This window comes from Mesoplodon bidens, assembly GCF_964165515.1.
Source record: "Mesoplodon bidens genome assembly, chromosome: 1".
NCBI classification, from domain to species: Eukaryota; Metazoa; Chordata; class Mammalia; order Artiodactyla; family Ziphiidae; genus Mesoplodon; species Mesoplodon bidens.
In genome coordinates, this window is record NC_138176.1 from 189558438 (window position 1) to 189582088 (window position 23651).

The window sequence follows — 23651 nt, forward strand, 5'->3', positions numbered from 1 at the left end:
ATATACTAAACTACAGTTACATTAAAGTCAGTGGCTTTAAACATTACCCTGCATATACCCTTATGGCTTTTGAATAAACTAAAAATGCCTTAAATGCTTTCATAAAACAATTTTTAAACAAAATTTTAATTAAAGCGTTTATATCTTAACATTTTATAAAATCACTTGGATTATAAAAAGCTCACACTTGGTCTATAGATAAGGAAAAAATGTGCATTAAAGAAGCCCTAACAAGGAAAAAAAAAGTCCTAAGTTATTTACATAATGAAAAATAACTACAATAGTCAAGGCTTTCTAGCTGGTTGGCTTCCCTCTCCTTTGGGCTGCTGCTCCAGAATTCCTTTATAAAACACATAAGGGATGCAATACCACAGGGCTGGAGGTCCTGGTTTGAAGCTGCATTTACATAAGAAGCATTCATTTTCTTAGCTATTTGTGTTATAAAACAATAAAAATAGAAAACTTTTCTAAAGGTATTTTTATTCACATTTTACATAAGACTGAGAAAATGTCAGTTGTCCATATCAAAGAATGGGGAAGCCAAAACAGTAGTCTCTCCCCCAAGGTCACTGCTCCGCTTGTTTTTTTACCTGTAACATTAAGTTTCTGTTTCCCATGATAGTCCAGAGATAAGACCTACAGGTTGCTTTTAGTTCTTGAGAGAAAAGGAAATTAAGAAAGGTGCTCATCATAAGAACATCAAACATTAAGAGAAAAGAGTTTCTGCCCTTAAAAGAAACAGTGGAAAAAAGACAAGACATATTCTCATTTCAAAGCAATTTATAGTTAATGATAACTGGGCAAAATGATAGATTTATTTTTTAGTTGTGTGCTTTCAGAAGTAATGTCAAATTTACTTAATATCCGATATTTTAAAAGGTTTCTTGCATCTTAAATGGTTAAAAGTGGTGTTATTAAAGAAAAAATGCAAACCCTGTTTTTACAGAATAGTATAAATGTTTATTTTCTGTATGATTTACTTTGCTGTCCTGTTTTTACAATATAGAAAAGTGTATTCTTTGAATAGCTCTAGTAAATATAAATTTAATCTTTCTACTTTGGGATGTAAATAGAGCTAAAAAATTATATACCCAACCCTCCCCAAATAGTCTTTTAAAATTGTTGAATTAATGTGGATATTAATCTTGTTCAGCAATTTGATGCAAATGCCTAAATACAAAAAGTTGTTTAGTAAGTACTACACAGGAAGGAAAAGTCTTAATACTTTAGATAGCTTCCTGAAAATCAGAAAAACTAGTAGCATTTGATTGCACCTTCAAATTTTTACAAGCAAAACATTCTCAAGCAATGCCGTCATACATAATCTACAACTGTAATCCAAATTTCACAAACATTTTATGCACACTGTATATAAATACACATCACAAAGGTGCAATTAGAATTAAACACAGAATATATACAGAAGGAACAAAGTTTAGGTTTAGACAAAAAAGGTATTGTAATCTTTTGAAAAATAACGATTAGATATTATTTTATCCTCTTACACTAGTTTACATTTTTACAAATTTTAATTAAACATACTAGATTGAGGTGCTAAGAAAGTTTGCACTATCTACATTTAAAGTTACTGCACTATAATTTTATAAATCCAAATTTTAAAAGGAAGATGCTTAATGAATAACGGAATCTTTTTTGGATTACTTAATGTCTATTGCCTATATCTTGCATGTTCATATGAACATATATACACACTTAATACATACAACTATAGATTCCTTGTAGGAAATGTAATCATTATATACTACTAATTACTGAGGATTAAGGTACCTAGCAAAATGCCTGAATTCCAACATGGTTTTTTCTCATCATAAAATCCAGAGTCCTATTATAACAGGCTCTTAAATTCATAAAGCTTTTGAATTCTGAATTACTGAAAATGATTTAGGTTATCTTAGTAATTATATGAAAACATTCATACCTTTAGCTAACCAAATCACTGGCTAGAAATAACACCATAATAAGCTTCCCTTATAAAAAGAAATCCCACTATAATTTTGAAAGCTTTGTTAGGAGGCCCCTTTCAGTAAATCAAGTAAGAGTCATAGATTGGTTTGAAACATCTTAGTTCAAAAGTATATAAAAAGAACTGTTTGTATAGATGAAAAATCCTTCTCTAAATTCATCTCTAGAGCTTCAATATTCTTTATTTCTCCATCCAAGCCAAATTTGTTAACTCGTAATTATGTAAGGTTCTATTTTATCACTACATAATCATGTTTACTTCTATTCATATGCACCACTCATTTTAATAGTACCCCTTAATCACTGACAATTTTATTATTTCAAATACATACCGCCTCCTTGAAAGAAAATGGAAACATCCCAGAGCATTTCTTAGTCACTCCTTATTACAGAAACAAATTGTCTGTCCTTTGAGAATTATTTTCTGTCCGTTAACACTTTATATGTTTTTAAAAAAACAAAATAACTTTTTAAAAGTGTGCCTACGGAGTACTTCCCCTTCTGACAATTCCCAAAGTGACAACAGGATATATTCCAGAATCCACCCTAAAAAGTTGATTTTTCTTAAAAAGTAGACATTCTACCTGCTTATATTCTAGATCTAGTACCAAAGAATGACCGGGTAATACCAGTGCTTCTTTGGCTTTTTCTACTGGAACAAAGTCACACAACGCCATACATTATAAATTATATAATAGTTTATAAATGTTCTTTGTCAATAGAATCAGAAGGACAGAACATCTAGTTCTTAAGAAACCCAAGCAAATTAAAAATCTATATAATACAATAAAGAAAAATTCAATTTAGAAGGGGCATAAGCAGATTTAACTAAGATTTAAAATGTAATTTCCTCGTTTAAAATTTCTCCTCTTTCAATATTATAATTTCAGATCTCACAAGACTGAATTAACAATACAATAATTGTTAAACTATCTTCCAGAAAATCAAGTGTCCCTGCACCTTCAATTTTCTGTACAGTTCGATTTATCAGTCTTTTGTGCAAGAGTTAGCAATTCATGGCACAAGGGTCACTTTTTGCTTTTCCTGCAGAGTTGATGACGCTCATCAAACATCGCCCGAATTCCTCAAGTATCATCCGTTCAGCTGCTGCCTTTGATTTCCCCTTCTTGTCTGCCTGCTCTGCCTGGGCGAGAAGGCAATTACACGTGGCTTCAGCTACTTCCTTAGTGACAAACGTAAATGGCAATCTGAAATGATTTTTAAGAAAGAGAGAGAGAGATGATGATGGTGTTGAATAACAGCAAGAGTGGCTTTCACCTAGAAATCTCTGTCGACATTTTCACGATTCAGCAAGCACACTGAACATCACAGTTTGTGCGATGAACAAAAGCACATCCCAGAGAACTTTTAAAAAGTTAGACCTGGGCTTCCCTGGTGGTGCAGCGGTTAAGAATCCGCCTGCCAAGGCAGGGGACACGGGTTCGAGCCCTGGTCCAGGAAGATCCCACATGCCGTGGAGCAACTAAGCCCGTGTGCCACAACTACTGAGCCTGTGCTCTAGAGCCCGCGAGCCACAACTACTGAGCCCACGTGCCACAACTACTGAGCCTGCGCATTGCAACTACTGAAGCCCACGTGCCTAGAGCTTGTGCTCTGCAACAAAAGAAGCCACCGCAATGAGAAGCCCACGCACCACAATGAAGAGCAGCCCCCACTCGCCGCAACTAGAGAAAGCCCACGCGCAGCAACAAAGACCCAACGCAGCCCAAAATAAATAAATAAATTTAAAAACAACAACAACAAAATGAATGAAGTCTGAACTTAAGGCCCACTATGACAAGATAGGGTGACAGGATTTAGGCTGGTATACATTTGTATAGAAATCTTTAAAATATAAAAAGCATTTTAAATTAGAAAACATAATATTAAAATATTACAATAAAGTTAACATTACAATAATATTGAATAAGTAATAGTGTATAACAGTAGCACTCATTATATAGTATTTGGAAACTATAGGAAAGAAAATGGAAAAAAAAATTCAAATTTTTGCCACTCAAAGGCAAAAGCTTGTTAATACGCTAGTAGGACTTCTTGAATACAGTCTTTTTATACTTAGTTTTGATAACAGTGCATAATTTTGTGTTCTTTCATACTTCATAATAACAGATATCTTCCCAAGTTGAAAAATTAATTGTAAATATTTTAGTGTAGCAATATCTTTAATCTCCTCATAGAGATTAGACTTAATAATCTAAGGTTTACTGAAAGCAGATGACCAGAAAGGACCCCTTGTGATACCCCTCATTAAGGTGTCTGCCCATTTCCACTTCATTCAGTCAAGAACTTTTTGCTGATTATACTCCAGTTACCAGAAAGAGTTCTTTAGAAATATTTTGTACAAAAGCCTTACTTTTATAAGTTTTATAAGTTGGATCTTATTTCAACTTCGGCATTTTAAATGAAATACCATTTTCAAGGCTCATTCCATTTAATAATTCCTCAGATTAACCTCTAACAAACTCTAATACAAATTCAAGTCAGCATGCTATGTGCATTGGGCCCTGCCAAGCTGTGCTTTACTCCTCAGAGCCATGTGAAGAGGGTGATGTGAAGGATAAGAAAACCGAGGTAAGGCCCAGAGAGGTGAAGTGCTTGGCAAAGTCACAAATTACAACAGAGCACAGATAGGATTTAAACTCAGGTCGGCCTGACTGTAAAGCTCCAGCTTTCCTACTCCAGAGCTCAGCAGTCTAGGGAAATAAGGAGGTACAATAACACAGTGTGTGACAGGCTCTCCAGCAGGGTGGGGAAAGTGCCCCAAGGGCACGGGAAGGTAAGAAGGTAAGAATGTGAAAAAATATGAATAACAACACAACCAGTAAGAGGTATAAAAATTTTGGTTTTCTTCAGGGTTTGTCAAATTATTCAAATTTTTGTCAAATTATTCAAATGTTCCCTCATCTTAGTAGGGAGAAATCCAATTAAATTAAGCACAGTGACCTAATACACTACCGTGCAGTTTAGTACTGTACGATATATCTGACAGTGATTTTTCTGTTACTTTTAAATTCCTTTACAAGTAATTAAAGATAGAAAATGCAAAAGTCAGGTGTGCAACAACCAAAAGTATGAGCCCAATTTTGCCCCAAAAAAGAAACTTCACCAAAAATGAATATATCATACTATAAAAAGATATTCAAATATTGACTTACTTTCCTCCTCCGCTATTCAAAGCTGGTGTTGGCCTAGTAAGCAAGTCCGAAATCTGAGAGGATAACTTAGTCTTTGCTGCTGTTTGTTGCTGTACCCTTACTTCAGCTGCATCTGCCAAGTGCATCAATGTCTTTCTTTCTGGGCTTTCTTCAAAATTCTTACAGCCAATACATTTGCATATTGATGAACACATTATTTTTGCCTAAAAGATTTACAAAAGAAAAGCTTCCAAATCAAAACCAAAAGACATCACTACAGTAGACTCCACGATCAAGTCAATAGGTGACAGAGTTAGCTGGTCAACTGACATAGATAAAATGGAAACATCTCTTGCTGACAAACATCAAAGGGGCCAGCTATGCATGTGCATAGGTCCAGTATTCTTGGCCACTCTGAAAGTGGCTATACTATGTTTGTTTGAGGCCTTCCACGCCAATTTCCCCCCACTATAGATTTTCCTTCTGATATGAATAACAAATGTTCTTTTATTAAAAAATGAGTGATGCATTACAATATTCAAAAATAAGGGTCATCCAGAATCCAGCCACCTCAGTCAAATCACCATTAACATGTTGGTGACCTCCCACTTACGCAAACACACACACAGTATCATATCAAAGGGATTTCACAGATGCTATTTTTATTATGAATACCTCCCCCTCCCTAAATAAATCCACTGTCCAGAGTCCCCAAACCCTTCAACAGTCCATATTAAACCAGTGTGTCCTTTCATGTAAAAATATATAAACTATATATATATTTATGAAAAACACAGCCTTTATGTACATATATTAACTCACCAATACAGAAGTCTTTCTTTTTTTTGTTTGTTTTACATAATCATATACCCACTTTTCTGCATCTTCCTTTTCTCACACTATACTTCATGAAATCCCTCCCTCCAAGTCATCTGGCATAGGCTGAATTCATCCTGTTTAATGACTGGTTATTAATCCCTGGTATGGATGTGCCACATTCTATTTGGGCATTCACTCCTCTACTGATGGCCATTTATCTTGTTTCCAGTTCTTGAGTTCCACAAACAATGCATAAAAACATTTTTTTGTATATATTACACTTTTATTTCTATGAGCTAGGTTTCTAGAATTGGGCTCACTGGTCAAAGGGTACATGTATTTTAATTTTAATAGATGTGGCCAGATTGTTTTTTCAAAAGGCTATAACACATCTCATTAGCAATGGATAAAGGAAGCCTTCCCTACATTCCCTCCAACAATGTATACTATAGCTCTTTTTAATAAAGTGAGATCTCGTTCTTTAGTTTACATTTCCCACACTCCTAGTAAATTTTAGTATCTTTTGTTGGCTACTTTTTCTTGAGCAAACCACATCAATTAAAATAAATAAACAAGCCTACTGTCCTTCCTCTCTACAGTAAGATAAAAGGATCATATTATGAACACACCTACCCTGCTCCTTTTTTACAATACACTAATAAATTCCATTTACCAAAAGAAAAAAAAATGGATATACCTTTTGAGTTAACCAGCTTATTTACTAGGAGCCAGTCTGGGATCCAACTGAAGCAATACTTAATAAGTATCTAATGGTGAAGAGAAAAAATTCCTAACCTCCGGGGAAAGAAGACATACTGATAATGGTAATTTGGATTAAATTTTAAGAATTATAAGAAAGGTACTAATAATGTCTAATAGGAACTCAGGAGGGAGAAATCAGAAATACAAGTCATCCATTTAAGCATTGCTAATTAAAGTTTTCTTGTGGCCAAAAAAAAAAAAAAAAAAAGAGGGGGGGGGGGAAGGTCATAAGAAAAGTCACAATCACTTAAATAACGTGGACAGTCACTCATTCAATCAACAAGCCCTGAAAGGCGTGTGAAAGGGACATCAATGTCTTATCCAGATGCAGACCAACTGGACCAAAAAAGCCAAGTCATTTCAAAAGATGAACAACACAAACTGTCAGACAACATCATAACTAATTCACAGTGAGCCAACTGGCCACTGCTAGTCAGAGTTCACTGTATTCCAAGTTTTTCCATTGCTTGGTCTTTTAGAACAACATATTAGTTATTAGACATTGTTTATGTCCTGAATGTCAAGGATTTTATCATAATATATAGAGCAGCTTTCTCTCTTCTAACATATTTCAACCAGTCCACTGCCTTTTCTACTTCTATTAGTTCACAGAATTGTCAACCAGTTCAATTATTTAGTTCATGTATGTCTGAATTTCATATGCTTAGCATGTATTGATTGTTCAATGCCATATGCAAGAAAGGCTTTCTTTGCCCTTCTGACCCAGCTTTATAACAGTTTCCATTTTCTCTTTTTTGTGTGTGGAATTGGTTTTATAGCTTACATGCTTACATATTCATGACAATTTTTGTATGATATGGTCTGTGAACAGAAGCCACCTATTTCGTCAGGTGTGCAAACAAAAGTCAGTCTTTCCCAATGTGAATGAAAAACTGGCTTGTTGGACTCTGCGACACTGTTTAAGAAACTTTCAAAAATAATCTTGATTATGTGCAATTTTCACTCCTACTGACTTTAGGACTAACAAAATGTTACTTTACTGTACTTGTTGAGAGGAGTATTGGACCTCTGAAATATGTAAATTAAGAATTCACTACAGAGAGAATACAGTACATAAGATCTTTACTACAACACACCTGGTATGGGGGTGGGGCACTGGGCTGCAGGTACACGCTCCTAGAGCAGAGCAAACCTGGCCAAGGGAGAGTGCAGTGCTTGCTGGTATTACTTTACCAGGCCAGGCCTTCGGCCAAAATTAAAATAAGGTTTCCCTCTGCATATGAAATCTGAACGAATGAAAATATAACAGATGAGAAGAGCCAACTGCCGTAGGAATGACTCAACCCAAAAGATTATCAGTAAAGAGTTTCGGGCGCACCAAGAAACCAATTGTAGTAACCTTGGATTAATCTTGGGTATGACTAGATTGCTTTATTTAAGCTTTGAAAATAAAAATAACAGGGCTTCCCTGGTGGCGCAGTGGTTGAGAGTCCACCTGCTGATGCAGGGGACACGGGTTTGTGCCCCGGTCCGGGAAGATCCCACATGCCGCGGAGCGGCTGGGCCCGTGAGCCATGGCTGCTGAGCCTGCGCGTCCGGAGCCTGTGCTCCGCAACGGGAGAGGCCACAACAATGAGAGGCCCGCGTACAGCAAAAAATAAAAAAAAATAAAAAAAAAAAAAAGAAAAGAAAAATAACAAACTATATAGTACTTTGTCTGAAACAAGTGGATCATTTACATGGCATCTATCAAAGCAGAGTTTCAGGGCTTCCCTGGTGGCGCAGTGGTTGAGAGTCCGCCTGCCGATGCAGGGGACGCGGGTTCGTGCCCCGGTCCGGGAAGATCCCGCATGCCGTGGAGCGGCTGCGCCCGTGGGCCACGGCCGCTGGGCCTGCATGTCCGGAGCCTGTGCTCCGCAATGGGGGAGGCCGCAGCAGTGGGAGGCCCGCGTACCGCAAAAAAAAAAAGCAGAGTTTCAATATACATTTTCCAGAAAAGATGCTGCCTGACCCATAAATAAAAAACAGCCAGAGTGGGATGGTTAGATGGTAAAATGGATGCAGTCACCTCACAATACCCAATAACCTCATCCAGCAATTACATATTCCTCCTTACCTATTTTTATGCTCACAAGGCAAACCTTCTAACATAATTTAATTTTCCACAGAGCAGTGTTCTTCAACAGGGCACTACTAGCATTTGGAACAAGATAAGACTATACTCTCAGGACTGCACCCTGAAATGCAGGCTATTATCCGTATATATTTCCGAAAAGTCTGTAGAGGAGAAACTGGGTAGTAATACCCCTCAGTGGAGAACCACTACTACAGAGTTTCCAGTCCACTTTGATGTTATTGTTATTGAAAATCAACAAACTGGTGCTGTGGTTCACATACTTTCAGGTACAATGACCACAAAGTTATGAGCTGGTAACTCTGCTAATGAGACCCCAGGCTGTAATGACAAAACAAAGGTACTGTTCCTCTGAAGCCCTGCTTGGGAGGCGAGAAGGTAGGTCTTCCTCAAATTAGGGCCCTTGGGCTGACTTTTCAAACTGCAATATTTTCAAACTGCAATAGCAAAGTAATTTCCCAGTTTACAAGTAAATTTTTTTTGTATGCACTTTCTAAAGTTATTTTCAAAAGATGGTTAGATTATTTTTCCCAACCTCAACTCACCTCATAGCATTCACAGTAGTTTTTAAGACATCCTGATCGTTTGCAATTACATCCTTTGCTGTGACGTCGATCTGATTCTCCCTCCTTTCCTTTCCCTATCTTGGGCTTAAAAGCTTCTGGATTTCTGTCAAGGCATGCCTATCAAAACAGATCAAATATCAAGTGATGTTAAATCACAGCAGATTAAACTTAAATTCTGCAAATTTCTTCATAAAATACTTGAGCTCAACAAAAAGGTGAAATTGTAAACTTTTGTCAGTTAAGTGAAATAAGAAATAATCACCTTTATTGCTTTTTGCCTTTCATTTTCATGTTCCAAGTTATTATAACAATTAGTACAATTGCAGTTGTTGCAAAATTCACCATTTGCAAAGCAATCACAGTATCTGGAATATAAAAATCATTGTAAGTCATATAAAAAAGTCATTGTTAAGAGAAACAAAACTAGAAATTATCTTATTTAATAGCATTATATATGCAGTAAAGCATTTTAGAAATGTACTCAGAGCCACCGACTTACAGAGTTAACAACAGGTACTGACAAGTCTCAAAATTAAAGTCACCAGCTCCTAGAATTTTGGTTTAGAAACTTAGTTCCAGTAGTAACAGCTGTCAACACAAGAGCTATGTGATTTTTATGCACCTCAAAAGTAAGTTATTTCAAAATCACAAAAAGGAAAAACATGGGCTATATTCTATTATATTAGTGGAACCTGTTCACGTAAACTACTGTCATGTTTCTTTGGATTCTAAACCCCCATAAGACCACGGCTTTTTTTTTTTTTTTTTTTTTTTTTTTTTTGCGGTACGCGGGTCTCTCACTGTTGTGGCCTCTCCCGTCGCAGAGCACAGGCTCCGGACGCGCAGGCTCAGCGGCCATGGCTCACGGGCCCAGCCGCTCCGCGGCATGTGGGATCTTCCCGGACCAGGGCACGAACCTGCGTCCCCTGCATCGGCAGGCGGACTCTCAACCACTGCGCCACCAGGGAAGCCCTATTCTATTATATTAGTGGAACCTGTTCACGTAAACTACTGTCATGTTTCTTTGGATTCTAAACCCCCATAAGACCACTGCTTTTTTTTTTTTTTTTTTTGCGGTACGCGGGTCTCTCACTGTTGTGGCCTCTCCCGTCGCGGAGCACAGGCTCCGGACGCGCAGGCTCAGCGGCCATGGCTCACGGGCCCAGCCGCTCCGCGGCATGTGGGACCTTCCCAGACCGGGGCACGAACCCATGTCCCCTGCATCGGCAGGTGGACTCTCAACCACCGCGCCACCAGGGAAGCCCCAAGACCACTGCTTTTTGTTTAACTGTTTCATGTCAAATCTCTTCAGTACTAACAAGAAAATTAATCAACAAGTTAAAAAAACTACTCAGAGTATCATCTCATTTAAGAGACCAAATATAAAGGTCATAAAGAAGATCAGATTTATTAGTAAGGACAGAGATCATGTCTGTCTCATGCAGCTGGATCCCTAACCCCTACTCCAGTGCCTCATCTGTGGTAAAGACTCTAAAATTATTTCCTTCTGAATGAATGAAAGAGTCTTTTTACACCGTCATATGTGTTCATTCACTTGTATGTTTAATTACTTAGACTTATGAAATTGGTCTGTTAAGAATTTTTAGTTAACTCCACTTATTTTTAAAAGCATTTTCAGTTATATCAAATGAGGAAACAGCAGCAAAAAGACTTACAATTTCAAACACAGCGATTTTGTACAATTACAAGGCTTTCTGGGCCGACTGGCAGACTCTGATGGCATTATGCTACACAGACACAAACAAAAAGATATACATTTTAATCAATTAAAGGTAACTATTTAAACTAAGAAAAGTCTCTAATCTGTAAATTCCTCCTAAAATAAAGCTTTAACAAATGTACCCATCTCTAATAAGTTTGTTATGTTGTTCCGTTTACATTAAGTTGAAAAGCAAGTTGTACCATGAAAAGAAAGGTAGAGAGCCAAGATATGCATTAAAAAAAAAGAAAAGGAAGTTATCAATAGTTTCTGAAGAACATTCCACAAAATATACTCTTTCTTCTAAGGGAACTGAAGTTGAAATCTCCTAAACTCTTTTGGAATTCAATTATAAAAGGTAGTAAGTAGAAAAGGGTGTATGAAGTTGGAATTTAGGAGGGAGAGGAGAGGTAGACTGGTTCCATGTAATTAGCTAAAGCACTGCTTCTCAACCAATACTGCAAAGGCAGCAATTGACAGATTAAAAAACAAATAAACAAAAGAAAAAGCAAAGACCTAAATAACAATTTAAAAACTAGTTAATATCATTTTTAAAACATATTCAGGAGGAGACAGAGAAAGAGAGAGAAAAGAGAGAGAAAATAACAAATCACCTGTGCCAGAACTGGTGAACTGGAGTAAAAGATAATTTGGGAGTTCTCTGACTATTCCTGCAACTTTTCTGTTTAAAGTATTTCAAAATAAAAAGTACCGTAGAGGCACACTCATGGCTTTGAGGGGAAAAAAGTTAAATACATGTATTTTGAAATATATATGTATATTTGATGTTGCATTTAACCTGATCCAACAACTTAACTTACATATATTCAAATAACTCACTCACCCATTGAACGGAAGCCTTGCCTGGGTCTGGATACCAGGTGTTCCGGTAAAGTTAGAGTTGCTTGCTATAGACACATAGGAAGACTGCTGTAGCTACGTATAAAGAAAGGTAATTTCAGACCATATTTACAAAAATGGACAATACTCCTAAATATAATGATCGGTAAGAAGCACAAATTCATCTATTAAAATAGGAAAAACAGAATGGAGAATTTCATACAAACATACTCACTACCTCATAGAGCTCTTCTAAAGACCCCAAACTAATACCAGAGGTAAAAATAATGTGGACATTTTAATGTACTACATGGTATAAATATAAGAAATTCTTTCACAGAGGAATAAGGATATCAGAATTAGGAAATTCCAGATGAATATCCTGAAAGTACTGCAGTAAAACTTGTATTGGCTAGAAAAACGCAATGTGTCTACTTGTAAATAAAATAAATAAAATGTGGTCATTTATCACAAGTTATAGAGAATGAGAAGTTACATACGTAATAATTAAGTTTCTATTTTACACTGATTTCTAAACATAAGAAAAGAGATGCTAATGATAAAAATACTGAACACTAAGGGGAAAATAGTCATGAGTTTATACTGTTATTTCCAATTCAAAATCACTACCACTAAGCTTCTTTTACTTTCATTTTATATTTGTGTCTCTTTTGTTTTACATTGAAAATCTTGGTTCCTAATGACATCAACACAATTATATATTCATTTTATCGGGGCGGGTGTGTGTGTGGTCTCCAATAACAATGACACTGATAACTGAAAACAAAAAAAAAAAAAAAAAAAAAAATACTGAACACTAATTTTTTCAATCAGTAGCCACATAACATACTCCAAAGTACACTTCTTTAATGTACACAGGTTTCTGTCTCTCTTATAATCTTGAGTAGATCAACTCAACAGCTTAGAATATGGTGCTAATTAATTTGCTTGATTCTTACATGAAAAAGAAAACAACTTCTATCTTCTTCCTAGAAAGCAGCACTCCTAACCCAAGCCAGCCAATTGGATAATATGTGGCTTTGATTCCAAAGATAACCAGATGTCATCTAAAGAAGACCAGATCTGGACAGATCACTACCGATATGTCACCTGGAAGTGCATCTCACAGTCTATTTTCCAAGAACAGGTGTGCGGCATCATATTCATAATGTGAGGAGGAGCTTCATTACAGTCACAGTGCTTTCTAAACTCATTGGGACTCTGCTGATTTTAACTCAACGTATTTTCTCTCATATCTACATGATCTTGCCCTCCTACCAAACTGTTCTCAGCTCCAAATTGCCTGACTTGTATACTTGACTTGTGCTGTATATTTCTAAATACTAAAGATATATAAAAATAAACTCAGAAGTTTTCATTAACAATTCAAGGTTTTGGAAACAGTATAAACACTGAGTTAGATGTTTTTGAGTAGTTTTAGAAAGTGATAATGCTAGACATCTTAGACCCAATTAAACTTTTTGAAATGCAATGACTTAATTTTTTGCCCATACCTGAGTCACATACTGAGCAGGAAGCACCGCATAGCCTACATTCCCTGTTCCCGGGGCCGGTGCCAGCACAGTGCCTGGTGGCAGGTTCGTGAGGTTTGGCTGGATTTGTGGCAGTGGGGTGGCAGGCATGATAAGCCGCTGCTGTGGCTGGCTGGTGGTGACTATTTGGGAAGTTGGATTGATTGGTTTCGGAACAACCTAAAAAGAAAGGAAGTATGTCAATGACCACGAAAATAAATTTCACAGTTTCTCAATTCAGTATAAATCTCTTAAACTTAGGGGATTAAGAGGTCCAAACTATTATGTATAAATAAGCTACAAGGATATATTGTACAACACAGGGAATATAACCAATATTTTACAGTAGTTATAAATGGAGTAAAAACTTTAAAAATTGTGAATCACTATACTGTACGCCTGTAACTTATACAATATTGTCCATCAACTATACTTCAATAAAAATAAATAAATAAATAAATCTCTTAAACGTAAATCTTAACTTTCAATTTTAAAAGTAAATTGTCTGTCTGGGAGAGACTGAGAGAAGAAGTGATGTGATACTCACTTGTTTGACAGTCTGCGCTGAGACAAGTGGCACTGACATCCGCACTGGGGTGGTATTAACGACCACTGGCTTTGCTTTGTAAAAAGGAGGGAGGAAAAGGACAGTTTGTTTACAGAAAATAGTATGTAACACATTTAAGATACTTAGTTCTCTCACGATATCCTCATGAGATAACTTAAAGAATTCTACTGGTTTCCTCTTTGGAGGAATCTTTAATCAAGACAGTTACTTTCAAAATTCTTTAACCCATCTAACTAGGGAATTTATATCTAAGGTAGCTATAGTCTATCCATTTTATGAGAGAATGTCTGTCGTTTAAGATATTCTACCGAAAATACTTCAATCTGTATTCAGACGCTTTATAGATTCACTACTAAATCCAGTGAGATGAAATGATGCATAAATTAAAAACTGCCATTCAGGAACTTGGGTAACAATGCTGTTCTATACTATTTCTAATTCTGTGTACAATTCATTATTTACAGAGTACTACTAAAAGGCAGCATAGCAGCAAGGTTAAGAATATAGTCTCCTTAATTCAACTATACTTCAATAAAAAAAAAAAAAAAGAATGTAGTCTCCTAAGTCATAAGACCCTGGGGGCTCAAATCCCAATTCTGCTGCTTTCTAACTACGCCTGTATCCCCATCTGCAATATAGGGATAGTATCTCCCTTACAGGGTAAGAGAAATAAATATGTTAATCCATGGAAATTTGCTACAACAGTGCTCAACAGATAGTAAGTGCTCAATAAATGTTAGTTCCCATTATTGTTATTGTTCTTGTTGTTATTACAAACATTACTGCTACATAAATGTCACTGTAGACAGTGTTCCAGGGAAACTATAGTACAAGACACCTGCTCAAAGAGATTATATTCAAGTAGAGCAGATTAGACGAGTACCCAAATAAAATAAATATTGTTAAAAAAAAAAAAAAAAAAGAGAAAGCACTGTGGGAGACCAAAGGAGACAGAACATACATCTGACTGGCAGGGGCTGGGAACGGGGAAAGCTGCGTAGAGGACAGTGTCTGAGACAGTCCTGACCAATGGTCAGGCTGCAGGGCGGGCACACAGACTGGAGGAGGGCAGTCCACACAGAGGCAGAGCAAGAGGAGTGGAGGCTTGACGCTGGGCACTTCACAAAGTGCTACGGGACAGACCGGTTTGGCTGGAACCTAGGGTTAAAGTAGGCAAGCACTGGCCAAAAAAAAAAAGGCAGACTGTGGCTGTTTTGTTGAAGGCCTTGAATGTAAGGGTAGAGATCTGTATATTTAATCTGTATTATTAATTCAGCAGGCAATGAGAAGTTTCTGAGGACTGTGATGTTCAGAAACATTACTGGAATGGCACAAAAAGAAACTGTACGTGGCAGCAGTATGTAAAATAGAACAGAGCTGCAAGAGACAAAGAAAGTTAGAAGAGTACAAAACATGAGAGTCTAATCTGGGGTGATGGCACTGGGAATAGAAAGGAGAGAACAGCTGCAAGAGACAGGGTGGAGGTGAAAGGATGGCAGGAACTGTAGGTACAAGGGAAAAAAATCGGTTATCATGGAGCTTTCAAGTGAATGGGAAAATGACAGCTATTAGAATTAAAAATTCAAGGATGAGCTGATCTAGAGGGAAGATGAAACCTGACATGGAGAAATACAGTGATGAAGTTCAGGAAAGAGGTTGGTACTAGGCCTGTATGTTTGGATCAAAATATGTACCATTTCTAATACTGCCGACTGCCACTTCCTCAGTCTAAAGGAGGGATTTAAGAAGACTGAAAGGACATCCCTTCGGGTCTTATTTATGCAAAAGGCCTAGAGCCCGCTATGAAAGAGAGAGGTTGAGATAACGGGATCTAAACTGCTGTGAACACTGAATCAAACAAACTGTTCTGAACAATAAAAGAAAAAGAACAGATTTCCTTGGATAGAAAGGCTGTTAACAATGTTAACAAATTTTTTTTACTTTTGGTGGGGATGGAAGGGTTGATGGCTGAAGACGAGAAGTTGAGAGCCCTGGAAGAACATTAGAGAGAGAATACTCTGATCTAAAAGGGAGCAGGCCCTTGCAGCAAGGTGACAAACTAGGGAGAAGGGGGAAGGTGGGAAGGTCGGAGACCTCCAGAAGGAGCGTATGATCAGTGGTGGTGATCGCATATGGTTTAGAAAGCATACCTGCAAGTGTTTGAGGGTTTTTAATTTCTTAAATTGATTTCCTCCCTAACCAAGACTGTAGATTATATTCTAAAGAGATTAACCAAGCAATCTTCTGGGTCCTTCTACTGTGCTACCTGCCATCCAGCCAGCAATTAATATGGTGGAACATTTGAATACTGGTGTCTGTATGCTTTGATGGGAAAATGTACAAGATGAGCCCAATTCCCTTTGGCATTTAAGTAAATCCCTCATAGGGAATTAAGCCTTTAGAAAAACACATCAATACGTTTTATGAACTATAGTAACTATTCAGTGTATCTCTAATGAAAATTGTAAATTTAACTCGTTATTCCTGTGAAATAATATATTTTACATATACCCAGATCTTTTATGGGAAAGGACAGCAAGACAAAAATAGGGAAATATGGGTGGATATGAGGGAAATAGCATGGGTGTTATATGTATGTGAGTAGGTGGGAAGAGGGAATATACAGAGAGAGGTGAAGAAGCCAGAGAGACAGAGGGGAGAACAGAGAGGGAAAGTGAAGGAAATCAAAAAAGGAAGCAGCAGGGAAGCAGGAGGGGGGTGAGGGATTGCTAGGAGGCAAAGAGAACAGCGAAGTAGAGAGAAGCAGAAAGACAGACATAAGGTTGGAAAAGAAGGAAATGGTAAATACATTAGAATTATGAAGTGTCCAACCCATTCCTCCACTCTTCCTGGATCTTCAGTTTCCTCTTCTACTCATACCAAATGCTTATTCTTGATAATGAGCAAATCAGTGCTAACGTTATGCTGGAAATGGATACTCAGCATATGTGTATACACACAAACATAAAATATAACCAACTATATCTAATGACTGCTTTATATCATTATGATATATAAGAAAATTGGACTTGTAGCACTTAGTAGCACTTGCTAATGAGAGAATATACAATTGACTTCCTTAGTCAGCAGTACATGCAAATTTCATTTTTCCTCTCATTAAGAACACTGTAATAAAAGATTTCCTTTCAAAATCAGTTTAAAGAGGGAATAGAAAATATAATTACTATTTTATATAATTATGTCTAATTTTAATAGAATACACACTAAAATACTGTTTCCCTCATGCCCCCTCCATTTTCTCCCATCAGTAATTTAAAATCCAAGATTTTTCTTCCACTTTCCCTTAGATGAACTAGCTATCAGCAATGGACAGCTCTAACCCTCTGATCCCTTAATAAAACTGAAGGCGCAAACAAATGGTCTTTAATTCATCTATTTACATCCAGCAAACAATAGATCATTCACTTGTCATGTCATTTTGACATTGACAGAATATGCAGTAGTCTTCCAAGGAAAAAAATTAGGCCCCAAATATAAACTGTCCTCATCCTTTCACAGTTTCAATTTTTTAACAAGTAGATAAATATGGAGAAAGGTTATGTGTTTGAGTCTGTGTATGTATATCAGGTGGCTGGAAGGATTAAACACAAACTAAGTAGGACTACAAACAGGAATACTTTTCAGGAAAAATACCAATGAGTAAAATAACAACATTTTAACTGATTTTCATTAGCAATTACAGATTCAAAATAAGTAAAGGATGAAAGTTCATACTTATCATTTATACCTTGTCTACTGGTCATTTCAACTGACCCCCAAACCCTGTGTAGTTTAGATGGCTTTGTAGTTTAGAAAATAAGATAAATAATTTGGTTCCATTTAAACTATCCCACTGGCATAATGTAGGCTTTGAAACCAGCAATAAAATGGCTACCCACAAACTGATGACTAAGTATGATTATCTGGTATTACAGCACACTGTGTATCAGTTTCTAGCAGAACAAAATACTATAGTTATATACAACTGGGATTCTATTTCACTGCCTTCTGCAACAGCTGCTGATTCATACTCAGCTGAAATGCCATACTTAATCAGGATTTCAGCAAGAAAAGGACCAATTTCTATATAATGTTCAAAGCATTAATTATTGTTTTTTAAAAAATGGTTACTAACCTTGCTGAAGAGGCTGAGTGTTTGTACTGGGATTCTGACTAACTGGCTGGGTTGAGCTACTGGCTGTTGTGGCAGTAACAAGTCGGACATAATGAAACTTGCTTCCAGGCACTTGAATCTGCTGGACATTGGGAGCAGTTGCCAGAGGAATAATTGTCTTAAATTGTGATGTGCTCACTCCTCCAACAGTGATGGTCTGCACAGCTGATTTCACTGCCTAGTGAACAATACAACATGGCTCTCATTAATCTGCGATTTTATTTTCCTACTTCATTTTTACTCATGACAATTGCTCAAGTAAAAAAGTATGTTCCTGAATTTCATCAAAAGCTGTTGAAAGGAACAACCTGTTCAAAGAGAAATGAATAGTAATAAATACAGGAGTGAAACCAAAATTAATGAGTTCTACCATCCCTAGTAGTTAACTTCCCTGACAGTCCAGGTCAGATGACTTGCTATGAAGAAACTATTACCTAAATTGCAAGAACTCACACAATTTTGTTAACATCAGTTAAAATTTATAAGAAAAAGGTTATTTAAAAACTTTCAGTATTAAGCCTCATATTCAGAAAGAAAGGACACAGATATTTGGTTTTACTGCTATCCACCAAATTAACTACGGCAAATTTCATTTTCACATGTCCTAAAAGAGAAAGAAACCCCAAAGAAAAGCCCTCATTAAGTCTAGCCAATTCTGAAAGGCTTATAATATTCCACAGATACAAATGTACCCACTAACCTATGGGGAGAAGGCCAAATTCAATCCAAAATTACCACTATTTTGGTTGTCTAGGGAAACTAATTTTGGATTCAGATCTAATTCAGATCTGACTCAATATAATCATTGTAATCATTTTTAATCCTTTCCTTCAGTCCACAAAAAGCAATGTGACTTCCCAAAAAGCTAAATGAAACATCAAAAGCAGAACAGAACAAAAGCCTTTTAAGATGTCTCCAATTGATGTTTAACCAATGTACGACAGACTGTCATACAAAGCAAAGATCCAGACCAGATTCTCTAATTAGTTCTATGGTATTATTTTATAAATAATTACACCACTACCTATTCTTCAAAAAGCCCTCATGCCAAAAGACAGGTGACATGACTGAGGATATCTATATTCACTATATGGATGATAATTTATAAAAGAATAATTTTGAAGAATTTGAACATTTTCATAAAAGTACAGGGGAAAAAAGGAAGAATGTCATTAGTTTGGAAACTCTACAGATAATACTCAAAGTAGATTACTTCAGCATAAAATAATTCACACATTATCAGTAGGCAGAGGCACCACAGAGTAGATTTAAAATAAAGATAAGAGATACCAGCTGTGGTGGTGAGTTAAATGAAAACATAAAACTTAAGAAAAGGGATAAAATGTGTACATATGGAAGCTACTGAAAAATCAAGCAACCCATGAGTCACATGTGTACAATGGTACAAGAGACATTGTCCTTGTTCTACTGACTCAAAATGAAAAAAGAATACTATTTTAAGAAACAAGGTAGGGGAAGGGGAGTGGATAAACTAGGAGTTTGGGATTAACAGATACACACTACTATATATAAAATAAACAACAAAGACCTACTGTATAGCACAGAGAACTATATTCAATATCTTATAATAACCTATAATGGAGAAGGATCTGAAAAAGAATATATATATGTATAACTGACTCACTTTGCTGTACACTTGAAACTAACATTATAAATCAACTATACTTCAGTTGAAAATTTTCTTTAATAAAAAAAAAGAAAAAAAAATTATGTTTAAAAAAAAGAAACAAGATGCCTCAGACGTAATAGTTAAATTTACTGGGTACCTAACACATACAGAGGACATTGCTTTTGAAAACTCTAAGATTATCTGATTTAAATCTAGCAACCAAATTATGAGCTAGGTACAGCATGGCACAAGTACCAGGGATGGTTTAGTTAAGTTTGCACAGTATACCCTTTTTTCCAACTCTACGTTCAACTTTTCTTTTTTGTCTTTTTTTTTGGCCATGCTGTGCGGCTTGCGGGATCTTAGTTCCCCAACCAGGGATCCAACCCAAGCCACGGCAGTGAAAGAGCACAGCCCTAACCACTGGACCGCCAGGGAATTCCCTCAACTTTTCTGTATCCTAAACTTCAAGCTACAACTCTTACAAGCTGTAAATAACTGGCTCTTTTAAAGATTCTTTTTCTGATGTGAACCTTTTTTTAAAAAAGTCTTTATTGAATTTGTTACAATATTGCTTCTGTTTTGTGTTTTGGTTTTTTGGCTGCCAGGCATGTGGGATCTTAGCTCCCTGACCAGGGAGCGAACCCACACTCCCGGCATTGGAAGGCAAAGTCTTAACCACTGGACCGCCAGGGCTCTTTTAGAACAAAACCAGATCTGACTATATTTTTTATCAGTATACGTCTATTTACGTCTAACATAGTTAATTAACTATTAGGATTTAACTCTACCGTTGGACTGTTTCCTATTTGAACCACCTGTCCTCTTCTGTTCCTTTTTCTCTCCTTTTTTGCCTGCTTTAGTGTTAAATGTTTCATTATTTCATTTCCCCTGTGGTAGCTTGTTATTTATACATTATGTTACTATTCTTATAGTAGTTGCCCTAGAGATTACAGTGTTCAATGTAGGAATTAAATTAGTACTTTACATATCACCAAGACAACAAAAGAACCATAGAACGTTAACATCATTTATTCTTGCCCCATCTTTGTGCTACCATTAAGTATTCTTTAATTCTCCATATAATTTAAACTCTATAAGACATTCATTTAGATATACCCACAAATTGACCCTTTCTGTCCTTTCTATACCCTTTCTGTGCTTCCACTTGGGATCATTTTCCTTCTGCCTAAAGAACTCACTTTAGGATTTCCTTAAGTGCAGGTCCGCTAATGAGAAATTCTCTACACTTTGGTTCTCAAAAAATGTCTAATCCTTTTTTATAATCTCTCTTTTGCTTGATAAAGTCATCTACTGAATTCTTTTTTTTTTTTTTTTCTTTTTGCGGTATGCGGGCCTCTCACTGTTGTGGCCTCTCCCGTTGCGGAGCACAGGCTCCGGATGCGCAGGCCCAGCGGCCATGGCTCACGGGCCCAGCCGCTCCGCGGCATATGGGATCCTCCCAGACCGGGGCACGAACCCGTATCCCCTGCATCGGCAGGCGGACTCTCAACCACTGCGCCACCAGGGAGGCCCTATCTACTGAATTCTTAATCTCAGCTTTCAGTTTGAAAATATTCATCTGATTCCTTTTTATAGTTTCTAATTCTCTGAAGTTCTTCATCTTGTTAAATAAATTTCTGAATATATTAATCTTAGTTATTTAAAAAGCAAATCTGATAACTCCACTACCTATACCTCTCTGTTTTGAATAATTTGGCCTGGTTGCCTGATATGCCTAATGATTTTTGACTAAGTGCCAGACTTCGTTTGTGGAAAATTAAGTAAATAATTTGAGGCTTAGAATGATTTTATATTTCTCCAGAAAGCATTCACTTCAGCTTCTGGCAGGCAGTTAAGAGTAGGGGCAGGGCTTCCCTGGTGGCGCAGTGGTTGAGAGTCCGCCTGCCAATGCAGGGGACACGGGTTGGTGCCCCGGTCCGGGAAGATCCCACATGCCGCAGAGTGGCTGGGCCCATGAGCCATGGCCGCTGAGCCTGCACGTCCGGAGCCTGTGCTCCGCAACGGGAGAGGCCACAACAGTGAGAGGCCCGCGTACCGCAAAAAAAAAAAAAAAAAGAGTAGGGGCAGATTACCCTAAACCAATGACAAACTGAGCTGATTAGAAGCTGAGCTTCAATCTTTGGGAGGCCTTGTCCATTTCTGGTTCACTCCTCCCCCAACCAGGACTCCAGTATCTACCAGGCTTCCTCCTCCTTGTTGGAGCCTGAACCCAAAGTTTTGTCTACAAGGTCTATAAGACTGACAGGTCTGCTCAGCTCCCCAACTTTCTGGGACCACTTTCTGCTCATCTTAGTCTCTCAGCCACAACTTACAAATCAGCAAATGCCCTAAGGGGAAGGGTCACACTGAACACCAGGCAACTTCTCTAGGCTTCCCGTGACTTCAGGATGGTGGCCTATAATGTCCTGGCTCCCCTGGTAAGTCTCAAAAACCTTCAAACAAATTTTTTAATTAAATACATTTTATTTTTCTTTTTAGTTGTTCTTGGTGGGACAGTTGGTCGTCAACAAACTAGTTCTGTATAGCAAAAACAGAAAATCCAGCTGAGTTTTAATCTAGGTTCCAGCATTTCCCAGTTGAGTGACCTTGTGCAAATAACTTAGCTTCTCTGTGCCTAAGTTTCCTCATTTGAAGATGTTAAAATGGCACCTTTCTCATAGGATTGTTATAAGGATTAAATGAGTTAAATTATATAAGGTGCAAATAATAACTCATCACATATTATAATGCTCAATAAGTGTGTATCATTATCATTATGCCCATTATAGATGGAGAAATTGAAGCTCAGAGAGATTTAGTAACTTCCCCAAGTTCACACAGCTAAAAGTAGCAGAGTCTGGATTTGAACCAGAGTCAATTCCAAAGCCCATTTTCTTAAGACACTGTAATGTCTCCTACTGTAGACAGTTAATGAACAGTTACTAAATGACTGAATAAAAGTAAATAGCATTTAGTCCACAAGAACTCTGTTAAAAACTAAAGTTATACATCTGGCTCTAAGAAACATGAAAATATTTTTTTAATCGGTTAGTATACTGAATAGAAGTATAAATAACATTTTTTAAAACTTTTTAATTTAAAAATAATTGTAGATTTCACAAGAAGTTGCAAAACTAATACAATGTTCCCATGTACACTTTCCCCAAAAGAAAAACATCTCACATAACCATAAGACATTATCAAAAACAGTAAATTGACATTTGGTATAATACTGTTAACTAAACCACACAACAGACCTTATTCAGATTTTACCAGTTTTTATACAGACTTCTTTTGGTTGTACACTAAAGACTGTATAAATTCATGTAACCTACATCACCATCAAGATACAAAATTGTTCCATCACCACAAAGAAACTCTCTTGCACTTCCCTTTATAATTATAACCCTAACTCTTGGCAACCACTGATTACAATGCATTTTTTTAACACCTAAAATACTAAGTAACATATAAAAGCTACCAACTTTGTAAAAGACAAAAGCATTTGAATACTGCACTTAACTGCTTTGAGAATTCACAAGTTGGTACCTTACTTGAAGTAGCCTGAGAAACTCCATGTGAATGTCTCTCTGAACATACCACATTACCAGAAAAACAGTTCATGTACACTCAAGAGAAATCTTCAGTTATTGCTATTTCCTGATTTACACCCTTGACAGCTGGGTTAAAAAGCAAATATCTTAAATTCAAAATAGCTACATTTAACATGTATTGGTAATTGTCCAGAAAAACATGGACTTGAAAGATTTTTTTAAAAATCTGTACTATTTCCTAAGCCATTTC

The 23651-nt window shown here is 36.8% G+C and overlaps 1 protein-coding gene across 6 annotated transcripts in view; it reads right to left on the reverse strand.

Annotated features, from left to right (window-relative positions):
* Window positions 1-507: 507 nt before the first annotated feature.
* LIN54 (lin-54 DREAM MuvB core complex component) overlaps window positions 508-23651 on the reverse strand; it is a 75680-nt gene continuing 52536 nt past the window's right edge. For all 6 annotated transcript variants that reach the window (XM_081246865.1, XM_081246862.1, XM_081246861.1 and 3 more), the window contains exons 5-13: window positions 18176-18392; window positions 14020-14093; window positions 13455-13652; window positions 11945-12036; window positions 11057-11128; window positions 9643-9745; window positions 9360-9497; window positions 5160-5362; window positions 508-3191 (exon numbers count right to left, since the gene is read on the reverse strand). In XM_081246865.1, coding sequence (XP_081102991.1) covers window positions 2990-3191; window positions 5160-5362; window positions 9360-9497; window positions 9643-9745; window positions 11057-11128; window positions 11945-12036; window positions 13455-13652; window positions 14020-14093; window positions 18176-18392 — 1299 coding nt within the window. In that variant the 3' untranslated portion in view covers window positions 508-2989. The remainder of the gene's footprint in view (window positions 3192-5159; window positions 5363-9359; window positions 9498-9642; window positions 9746-11056; window positions 11129-11944; window positions 12037-13454; window positions 13653-14019; window positions 14094-18175; window positions 18393-23651) is intronic.